Source organism: Nothoprocta perdicaria, unplaced genomic scaffold (assembly GCF_003342845.1).
Source record: "Nothoprocta perdicaria isolate Ctin4 unplaced genomic scaffold, notPer1 scaffold_331, whole genome shotgun sequence".
Lineage (NCBI taxonomy): Eukaryota > Metazoa > Chordata > Aves > Tinamiformes > Tinamidae > Nothoprocta > Nothoprocta perdicaria.
In genome coordinates this window covers 371,411-382,694 of record NW_020455568.1, presented here as the reverse complement: position 1 = coordinate 382,694, position 11,284 = coordinate 371,411, and the positions used below count along the sequence as shown (strand labels likewise).

Here is an 11,284-nt window from a genome sequence, read left to right as displayed (position 1 = left end):
ATTACAGAAGCACTCGCAATCTCGGACCGAAATGAGGTATTGCCACACATGGGCAGTCAAAGCAACAGCCCTTCAAGGAGCTCGGCGTCAGGCCAGAGCCAAGGGCAACCAGGGAGAAAAACCAGCACCGTCTTCCTCGGGTGACGGGGACGCGGGACAACTAAGATTGGGAACCAGGATACCCATGGAGGTGTCCTGAGCCAAACAGCCTTCCTCCGAGCGCAGGCCTGGCCCACAACAGCCCTCCTTCTTTGGGACTTCTGCACAGATCTAATTAGCACAGCTCGTTGCTTGCTGGACGATTGAGCGCGCGGGGAGGCCACCTCCTCCCGCCCTTTGCTTTCTGCTTAAGAACATGCCCGCCGCCGTATGGCGAGGAATTTGCCTGGTATTGCCTGTCTCTCTATCTCCACCCACAGGGCAAAAATATCCCTCTCCTCAGACTCGATGTCGAGCTCAAAGGTGAAGTTTTGCAGCAGCGTAGTGAGGAAGAGGAAGAGCTCCATCCTGGCCAGCGCCTCTCCTGGGCACATCCGCTTTCCTGGGAGGCACAGGCGAAAAAAAGAMAAGACTTAATCCAGCCCTTGAAGGAATCGCTTCATACTGGGGAAAAGCACACGCATACAGAGGGATGGAGGTGGGAAAGGAGCCCACATGAAAGGAACAGCTTTGCTGCCAACTGAGGTCAGCAGCATCTTCAACCTGGCTTTTCCTGGGCTGGATTTGGACCCCCCAGGCAGCATCCCAGCAAAGTCTGTGTGTGGGGCTGGGCCRGTACCTGCAGAGAAAGCCATGAAGGCTTCGCGCTTCCTGAATTCGCCTTTCTCATCCAAGAAGTGGCGTGGGTCAAAGTTTTGGGGGTTCTCCCACTGCTCTGGATCTCTATGCACCGAAGAAAATATTGGAATAMCAGCTGTGTCCTGCAAGAGAGGGGCGAGAGCGGAAAAGCAAGAAGGAACGTGAGTGTCGGAGCACGCGGCGTGGCTGGGCAGAGCAGCGCGGGCTCGGCCCTGGCCTGCAGTGCCGGCCTCGTCTCTGTGTGGTCAGGGTTTCCCTCCGAAATGGAGAAACTCTCCCAATCTGCAGTGGGGTGAGGGCTGCGCTTGGACGTGCTCCCGGGCCCCGGCTCGCCCGCAGCCCCGCACGGCGGGTGCTGGCTCTGGCGGAGCTGGCGGCGGGAAGCGGGCACAGGCAGGAGGCAGGGATGTGCGGGAGGACCAGCTGGGGCTCCGCTGACCTCCTCCGCTAGGAGGTTACTGCCACCTCGCCTCACCGAGGATTGGGAAAGACCAGTGGCCTTCACGGGGAGCAAACAGTCCAGGGGTCAACGCGAATCTCGCTCAAGGTTTTTCTGCCCCTCCTCCCCTCAGAAATGCCAGGGCCCGGTGCTGCTCGGCCACCTTGGGGATGTTGTGGCCCCAGAACTTGACGTCCTGYGTTGTCATGCGAGGGAAGTTCTCGATTCGGGACTTCTGGAAGCGCTGCAGCTCGTGGATCACGGCGTTAGTGTAGGGCATCCTCAGCCTGTCCTCCGTGCTGGGAGCACGATCCGCTCCCACCACGGTGTCGATCTCCTTCTGGACCTTAGCTGTGAAAAACTCAGGTTCAGGYCTGTAGCGTTTTGTGCCCAAGGGCCTCCAGTGATTTCTCACTGGCCTCTACACCTATTGTAGAGTCAAAGGRTGGCCTAGCAGAGAGTGAGGAGCCCTGTGTAACCCCTTATAGAGGCCCAAAGCAGGGAGCCTGCCTGCACAGCTCCCCAGCTCATGCAGGTGCTCAAGGCTTTGCCAAGAGCATCGCTCATGTGCCCATCCAGGACCATGCGCGTCGGCGGGGTAAGGGTAGGAACAGGGRAAGGGTTGTGGGCAGAGGGAGATGYGCAGCCCATCCGTATTTCTGTTTAATGGACCTTCTCTCTTGAGCAATCYGCTGAGGCTGATTGTGATCTCACAGCAAAACCTCCCAGATGGGCACCTCCAGGTACGGCACTCTCAAGTCTGCCCCTTCGCTCCATTGTGACTTACTAAGGCAAAAGAAACAGCGGCATTTAAGTGTCCTTACCTTGAATATGGGGATGTTTAGTCAGCACCAGGAGGAAGAAGACCAGGGCATTGCTAGTGGTTACCGTGCCAGCACCAAAGAGATTGAATACTGACATGACCAGGTCTTCATTGCTGTACATGCTGCTCTCCAGGCTGCTCTTCTCCTGCAGGTGTGCGACAGGGAGGAAATGCAGTACAAGCCACGCGGTTCCTCAGGCTGCAGACAGGTCTCGAGAGCAGCGCTTATTCCCCATGGCAAATCCCAAGGGAGTGCTGCCCTTCCCTGATGTATGGAGGTGTCCCTCAACACCCTCCTCATGAGGCTCACTCTTGGCGATGGGGCTAGCGCRTAGGCCCTACCCTCTGGGAATTAAGACTGCTTTCAGGGCAGAAGAGAAGACCCTTTGCACCACCTCTACCTTTTCCGCCTTTATGAGGAAGCAGTCGATGTAGTCCCGGGGAGAGCTGGGATCCAGGCTCTGCTTGTGGCGCTCCACTCTTTCCTGGATGTAGTCCTTGAGCTTCTCGCATTCGGCCAAGGCTTTGTGGTGAGGCCCGGGGAGGTGGTGCATGATGTTGGGGAAGGTGTTGTACACCTGCGGACAGGAGAGCGACGGGGCGGCTCGGGGGCCTGCACAGAGTTCCCCTGCAAGGCCGCCCTTGCTCTTTCCTGCCTTGTCCTACGTGTGGTTTCAAGCACTAGCGCCTGGTGAGACAACTCCCAGGAATATAGCGTGAGGTGCAGTGAGACATATTTCCAAGGACAACTTTAAAAATGTACATTGTGGGCATTTTTGGGGCTTGCCCAAAAGAAGCCGCCCAGGTGTTGGATGAGAGCCATGGAGAACATTTTCCTCCACCTCATTTGGGACAGAACTGAAGCACACACCTAATGTGGCCATATGCTTAACTGCCACCAGTGACACTGGCAAAGAAATGCTGTCACAGGCAAAGCCAGACATCCAGGCCCAAGCCAAGGAGCGTCTCCAGACTGCCCGAATGTGTCAGGAACCCGGGCCCCGAGCACAGCAAGGGCACCTACCATCGCAAGAGGGGAGAGGAAAAAACTGATGTAATTTGCAATCATGGCCAGGAGCTCCAGGAAGGCTGTATCGCTGTAGCTGTAGCGGCTCCCGAAGACAACGGAGCAAATCACGTTAGCAACTGCATGTCTGAAATTTATCATGGGCTCAAAGGCCTCACCTGCAGGATGAAAGAAGCCCCCCCAAAAAAATAAAAGACAGTTATTTATTTGCATCATGCTCAGAAAATATTCTTCCTTACCTTTTGAACAACTATCCTTTCTCTTAGCTACGAGCCCTACCCGAACCTGACATCTAACAGATGAAGCAGAGAGGCAGTATGAGTTACAGACACCTAGATATATTTCCCTGCTGCCAAATCTCTTCTCAGTATTTGGGACTGAGGGAGGCAGAGGGATCTCCAGGTGCTTTGGGCACTCTACTTGCAACCTGGAGTAACTGGGAGGCCGGTACTTCTGTGCAATGACCAGAAGTCATGTCCTTGTTTGCACACTCCTTGTTTGTGGATTCCCAGCCCTGGAAGTTTCTGCTCTTTGGGCATGAAATGCTCCTCAGTGGCCACCCATCGCGTGCACAGATCCGTGGAGGAAAGTTCCCACCCCGTGACTGTGCTGACATCCTCACTGCCCTCTCCGGGTASGGTGGGACAGTCTAGGTCCTCTCTCAGCAAGGATCATTCTGCAAACAGCTCTGGGGACCAGAGTTGCTGCACCGGGCTGTCCTGTGTCCTCCATCTGCTCCAGCAGCAGGCAGGGCAGAACATCACCTTTGAAGCTTGCCAGCAGCTCCACRAGATGCTGGGCCTCCTGCTGCACGCGCTGCGACATGGTGTTCTTCCCCATCCCAAAGTCCCGCAGGGTGCTGAGCGTGAACCTGCGCAGCTCCCGCCACTTCTTCTCTTTGGTGGAGACAAACCCTGGGAGGAAGCAATGGAAACCGCTCATTTGCCAACACACGCAGCTCCTCCATGAGAAATAGGGCCTCTGGTGCAAAAACCAACTGAGGAACCGTAGGGCAGTAAGCCAGAGGATGACCCTGGTGTGTGCACAGCATCCTTGAAGGATGAGCATCCCAAAGGAAAACAAGAACAAAGACAGAAGTCTGCATCCGTAGCATTTATCTAACAGGAATTAATATTGTTGTCAGATAAGAGGTGCAATAGATTGAGGGACTTGCAGAGTACAAAATGTGTTTGACAATTTGGGCACCGAGTCCCGCCCTAGAGATTGACTCCTGCACTGCACAGCTGCAGTCAGGTACTTTGTGCTCATCCAAAGAGTAATAAAGAAGAAAACAAGCACCTACCGTAATCTTTTGATACCTGGACCTGAAGGGGTATTTCAGGTCTCCCTCCGAACTCCTCYGCATGACCCAGCAGAGCATCCTTCACCACCTCGTACCCGCAGAGCACCACCGCGGGCTTCAGTCCCAGCCAGATGGTGAACACGGGGCCGTACTTCTCCCTGAGCTGGTGGGAAAGCGGCGCTGAAGCAGGTGCTGAGATGTTGCCCCCTGCTCCTTGRGTGCCTCCCACCACAAAGCTGAGGTGAAAGGGATGGGAGTCTGGCTTCCAAGAGCAGAACGGGATTTGCACCCTGGGGAAAACTGAGGGTCCAGAGAGAAAATCTCCTGGTGCTCGTCCCCTCCCACCACCCCAGCCGTGCCCCGGCAGGACGGGGCTCCCGCTGACACTCCATGGATTTTAAAGCTGATCTGATCTTGCTGGGAAGGGACTCTGGAAGGCAGCAGATGGTTAAAYGCTCTGCTCAACCAGAACGGGATTAGTATCACTTCCGTGGGTCCTGTTAAAGCACAAGAAAGACTTAAATAACAGTGTTGATTGTGGTCCAAGTAGCACGGATTTAGGATATTTTGATAAAGCAAGAAAGGAGGGAAGGAAAGAAAGGGGACAAAGAGTGACCTGTGAGGCTGACCTCTTATTCTGGTGTAGCAAATTGCTGCTCCCTTCCCTGCAGCCCYATAGGGGCAGGGAGCTGCCACCACACTGCGAGCTGCCTTCTTACCTTCTYGTGGGACAAGTAAAGGGGCAGGACATCTTTTTGCCATAGGTTGCCCAGGATGGACCATGGGGTCGGTCCAGGAGGGAGCTGGCTCCTCTTCCTSTCATTTTTCCAGACCAGGAAACACAAGACGGAGAAGAGGAAAATCGTGACGACGATCCCAGCTGTCCCAGCATCCATCCTCATCCGTCACCATGGAGCAGTGGCCACGGGGACGGCTTCTCAGAGCACAGGAAAAACCAGGACTGAGCAGCGCGCAGGSGGCGGTCGAACTCTGCTCTGCCACTGCCCTTGCACTGCTCCCGGCCGGGGGTGAAGGTCCCCGTGCTCGCCCCTTGGCCAGGACAGGAGGTCAGCGACACAGAAAGGCTGGGTTCTCCTGGCCCAGCGCAAACCTCGCACCTGCCRTGTTGTAACACGGGCCTGGGAGAGCTCCAACGTGGGACTTGGGCATTGCCAAACCCTGCACGGGCTCGGCCAGGGAGGTAAAACCTTGCCCCAGCCCCCCGAGCCGAATCCCTTGTTGTTCAGTGCTCCCTTTATGGGACTTGCAGTGCAAGAAGTTGCCACCGCCCGGGCAAAACCCTTGGAAAAGTCCTCGCTGGAGGCTTGGGGCTGGTGGTTCCCCGGCCTCTCGGAGCTGCTGGATGCGCTGGGGAGCCGCTTGCTGGACCACGGGCGGGCAGAGCCAGCCCACAAGGGATGCGGCATCTCCCTGGAGAGGGCAAGGGGAAAAGCAGCTTGTATTCCAGGTTASAGCCTGCAATGGAAGTGGCCTTTCAGCAGAGGGCATTACATGATGTTCTGCGAGGAGCCAGAATTGTAACGCTATCCCCCCGGGGAGGCAGCAGCACCGGGATTATCGGGCAAGAAACTGGGACAAGCGTTGAACAAAGCGGAGAGAAACAGCCAGGACCTCCTGGACCTCTGCACTGGTGCCCTTTTTGGCTGTGTAGTTGGACGCTTTACAGCTGGACTCTCCAGGACAAAACCCTTCCCAAGGCCGGCACGGGTCAGCCTGGCAGAGGGCTCTGGCAGCCGGGCTCGGCGCTTGCTGTTCCTTGCACCAGGTCTCTGCATCACCAAAAGGGCCCCGGCACGGGAGGCTGAACCTGCCACAGCCCCGGGACTGCTCTGTTCCTGTATGTCCATTTTTCCCCGCCAAGACTTGTTTTGTTTTGGAGGGACTGATCCTGGCAGGGTGGCCAGGAGGCCCATAGTGGGGCCAGGAGGTGACCGTTAATCATTCACTTCCCCCACCCTGCCCCTGTTTTTCTCTATCCTGTACCTGCTTATCCCACACTTTGCTGGAAACTCTTGGCTTTGTCACCTGCAAAGATTTGCTCAGGGACATGATGTAGTGACCCGATTTTTGGCACRAAGAGGAAAAAAGTTGGTGACCGAGGTGACTGACACCATCTTTTCAGTGGCAGCTGAAGAATACTAACAGCTCACTAAAATAACAGGAAAAAGGAAAAAGAAACGCATCCATGGAGATCGCTTTGAGAGCAAAGCCTAAGGGCAAGGGGAAATTCCCTCTTGTGGAGGCAGAGCTCCGGCGGGTGCTGAACCGGCAGGCGGATGCTGGGACAGCAACAACATTTCAGTGCGACCCGTTCACCRCCACAAAGTGCGGTGAGAGCAAAACGGCCCTGCTACAAAAATAACRCACGACTGGCTTGCAGTGTTAACGAAATGGAGCAAGCAAAGACATCARCCCGGACGTGCGTGAGTCCAGGTCATCAGAGCAACAAATTAAGAAGAAAAGCATAAGTACTCGCATGGCCCGTGAAACTTTGCATTTGTCTTTTTGAGACRCTTGTTGAGACTTGGCTGTGTGTCTTTCTTCATAAAATATCAAACGGATTGAAAAGACCCACAAAATAACTTAATATTGTGTCTACTGTGAAGCATGTAGGAAAAAAAAAAGAAAGGTAGAAGTTGTCAGCTAAACTTGCAGCAGCTAAATGCCATTCTGCCTGAAAAACCCCTCACTAGTGAATAGCACAGATGGACTTTGGTGCAGCCTCTTCAGCACTTAGTAGGACTGCGGCCTAAAGCAAGCAAAAAAAAATGGGATACCTCATGTGTGCCCAAAACTGCAGGTACTTTTCCCTTCTTTCTACTGATTTTCTTAGGGGCTTGCTCGGAGAGGCCGTGTCTGGGCAGGAGCAGGTTGCCGCAAGGGTGTCGCTTCAGGAACAGCCTGCGAGACCTTTGGGCCAAGAGAATGGGAAGAGCAGGAAACAGTCGGATACAAACACGCAGGGACGGACCCCGTGTGACATCATTCTGCAGGAAGAGCATCCCACCTCTTTGCTTTGGTCAGCAAAATTCAGCTAAATTCAGTAATTCTGAACAATAGGAGAGAATATTTTGATTWAAAAAAAAAAAYCTTTTTTGAGTTTTCCAGAAGCAGAGATTTTAATTCAGAAGGAGCAGCTAAAAGAAACCAGTGAGAGCAGCACAGAGCTGGCAGACTCCAGGATGCAGTGTGAACACTGGATGCGTGCAAGCCCAGGGAAAAGCATTCCTAAATTAAATGTTCATGTTACTAGATCAGACCCAGWTTACATCTGAGGGACAGAGTCAAGGAATGAGAAGAAATGATGCTCACGGGGTGTTTTTTCAGAGCAGATGTGTAGGCAAACAGGGAAACACAGAAGCGAGAGAAAATGAGAAAACAACTCTAGTCAAATAAAGAAGTCAATAAAATATTTGGGTTATTGGATCTGGGAAGATCTGCTGTAGGAAAACATAACATTCATATCTGTTTCTTACCTAGAGCTTTTACACTGTCTGTCTCAAAATGCCTCAATCTGTTCCTCATTCTTCCTCACTGTGAAGAAGTGTTTTCTTAAATTTCAGTGGAATTTCTTGTTTTACGGTCGGTGCCATCACCCCTTGCCCATTCACTGGGCCCCGCTGAGTAGAGTCCCGCTCTGACCCCCTCACCTCCCCTGTCAGATGTTTACACACACTGAGAAGATGCCTCAGGGCCTTCTCCAGGCTGAGCAGCCCCAGCTCTCTTGGCCTCTCCTCACACAAGATACTCGGCAGTCGCTCCAGGGGTGGCATCAGGAGGCTGAGCAGAGGGGCAGGATCACCGTCCTCGACCTGCTGGCAACGCTCTTCCTCACGCTGCCCAGGATGGCATTAGCCGTCCTTGCCAAAGGACATGGTGTTGGCTCATGTCCAACATGGTGCCCACCTTCCCCAGTTTTATTCCCCCGTGTCAGGGCTTTGCATTTTCCCCCGTTGAGCTTCATGAGGTTCCTCTTGGCCTATTTCACTAGACTGTCAAGGTCCCTCTGAACAGCARCTTCTGGTTTACTCCTCCCAGTTCTGTGTCACCTTCACACTAACTAGAGGGCCACCACATCATCCACCTCATTAATGATGACATTAAACACYCTTGCCTAGTGCTGGATGCCATGCTTGGGCACGAGGAGAGCTAAGCAAACACCTGCCGGTTCCCCTAATCTTATGCTTTAACTCTGCTGGCTTAGAGTAAGCTGTTATATTACACTAAGGCAATTAATATTATCCTAATGCAATTTTCTCTTGCCAGCAGCCCAAAGCCTCAGCGAGCAGGAGATGCTCTGCTCGCTCCAGGCCTCGCTGCGCACAGTGAAGYGTGCGTAAAAACGGCTGAAAAACGTTCTGCTGCTCTCGCCTCCGAGAGCTGAGACAGCAAGACGCTGCGTCTGCTCTCTGAGCACCCTGGTCCGGTTAATGACTAAACTGAGGCCATTTGGGCTGCTCCTGGCAGTGCAGCAGCCCTGGCTGCACGGGCGCTTGGCCGCAGCGGCACGGGGTGGCATTTGCGGCAGTCATCGCTTCCTCCCGCGGAGCGGCCGTCCGGACGGACCGGGGGCTCCCCGGCACGCCGGGACCGCCCCGCGGCTCCTTGCAGCCTCGCTCATGGCTCRCCCTCACGCTGCCCATTCCCAAGCTGCGCGCTCTGCAGAGAGCCTCGCTGTGCTGAGCCAGCCGGATCGCTGCTCTCCTAGCGGGAATGGACTCCTTGACTCCTTGCTGGCTGCCAGCTCCTGCCGTGACTCATGTGCCCTGGGGGCTGGTCACCGGAGCGTTGCTGGCCGTCCTGTGTCCCCCCACGCGACTGCTGCTCTCCTGGCCCCTCTTCCACCCGCTCCCCACGCTCTGCCCTCCCGGGGCTTCCAGAGCAGAAGGGCTGAGCGCCACTGAGCTGGACCCAGGAGCTGCTCCCACCGCAGGGCAGGCAGATGCCATCAGGCAGGGACCCCTCCGCTCACAGCCACCCCAGGCAGCAAGAAGGGCACAGGAAGAAGGAGGGTTTGCACCAGCCTGAAGTGACGGGCAGGCAAGCCCACCGCGGGATTCCTTAGTGCCCTCCAAATTTGCTTGCCTCCCCCTTCTTTTTTTTCCAGGACTCACCCCTGCACACTCTGAACACAGGAAGTTTTAAACAAAATTACATTACAAAATGGGTTTTTTTTTTTCCCCTCTTCATAATGACCCAGACAATTGTGGCATCTTCTACCACTTGTCTTCACAAATATCTTTTGAGGAGCAAGACATCACTTAAGCAGCGAAAATGAAGTGATTTGCATTTGCATTAAGTAGATGTCACTCTCAACCTAATTCTAGTCTTCAGTGTTTTAATTTTAACAGCAGGTGATTTGCACAGCTGTAGCAAAGCGGCAGCAAGCAGACCTCAATCCAGGCATTGCAAACAGCCATGGAAGGGGTAATGGTTAACCGRGCGATGCCAGGATCCTTTTTGTTCCCTTCAGTGGTCAGAGAGGGGGATTTTGCTGGTTAATCTGAGTTGGAACAGAAGGAAAATCCRCATAGACTTTGCCTCAACTGCCCTGCAGGATCAGCCACCCTCCCGGTACCAGGGGCACAGTCTCTACTGCGAGGTCTCTACCATGACATGGACTAACCGAGCGTATCTATTATATTGATAGACCAGTATATTTATATTGGATCTATAGGTGGCTACGCATTGATAAAATGCAGTCCTAGCTTGGGGTGCACATGCACCTTTCCTCATGCACTGAGCCATGCGAGCAGAAAGGGTTCAAACAAGCTGGATAAATTGGAACCCATGGAAATCCGTCGCCTCCCCAGGAAAGGAACGCAAGGAAATGAGCCTAAAACCACAACTAAACCTCTCTATCGCTTCTTGWTTTCCAGTCCTTTATTTCTAATCTTGTCTGATGCTGCTGGTGGGCACACAGGGCAAACTAGCCCTGCCGACCTCAGCTACCTGTGGAATCTCAAGTTGGTGCCCCAACAGGGYCAGTTGTTAAGAAAATCATTGCATGGAATTTCTTAACTCAACCAGCGTCAGAGGTGCAGGCTGCACTGTTGCCAAGGAGCTCCAAACTTCCCTGTTCCTACATTTTTTCCTCTCTAGATGGTCTATGGGATGAAAAAAGCCCATCCCTCCCTTCTCCAGTGCTACGTTGCAAACTCACCATGTTTGCACCAAAGGCCCACGTCCCCATGCTGTTCAGTTTGCTTTGTGCAATTACCACTTCTACAAAGCTCATTAAAATATGCTAATTGCAGAAAGACAGGGCAAAAAATAGCATTTGCACTGCAAATGTGAGCGCAAAGCTCTGAGCCTCGCAAGCACGTCCGCCAGGCTGCCAGGAGCCTCGGCCGCGGCCCAGAGCGGCTCAGCGCCCTGGGGAGGGCGCAGGGCTGGGATGCGCGCGGACACCCGGCTCCCTGCCTCCCCCGGGATAACGTGTGCGCTAACCTGCTGCAGGAAGATGGATCTTCCTTTCCTTAGGGGAGTCATGGCCCCAGAGCCGGTGTGACCTGTGGGGTGAGCCACAGCAACAGACCTGGCATTGTCTTTGCCCCTTCCCAGCATCCATCCTGATCTCCATCCTTCCAGTAGCTGCAGCAATAAAAATGGATAAATAAATGCCTAAAAATAAATTAAATAAACAAATGAATAAAGTGGCAGGAAAGGCCCTTGTGAACACCCTTCTGTGGGGTCGCTGTGCCCCTGGGAGACCTTCCAGGGATGCTCGAGCCCACCACACACTCACCATGCAAAGACAGCAGTGGCAGGGAGCGCTGGCATTTGTAAACGCCGCTTCCATCGCCCCCGTGCCCTGCGCCTGGCGCTGACCTGGAGCGGCCTTAGAGCAAAGAGCTGCATCGTTCTGGGGCC

The 11,284-nt window shown here is 54.1% G+C and overlaps 1 protein-coding gene across 1 annotated transcript; it reads right to left on the bottom strand.

Moving 5' to 3' along the window:
* Positions 1 to 5,565, bottom strand: LOC112950986 (cytochrome P450 2C5-like). Its single transcript, XM_026043609.1, has 9 exons — positions 5,110 to 5,565; positions 4,391 to 4,553; positions 3,852 to 4,001; positions 3,085 to 3,245; positions 2,462 to 2,638; positions 2,062 to 2,206; positions 1,401 to 1,588; positions 779 to 920; positions 1 to 541 (listed from the first exon to the last, which is right to left on the bottom strand). Exons 1-9 carry the CDS (start codon positions 5,290 to 5,292, stop codon positions 348 to 350), a joined length of 1,503 nt encoding a protein of 500 aa, XP_025899394.1. The 5' UTR covers positions 5,293 to 5,565; the 3' UTR covers positions 1 to 347.
* Between the last annotated feature and the right edge of the window lie 5,719 nt (positions 5,566 to 11,284).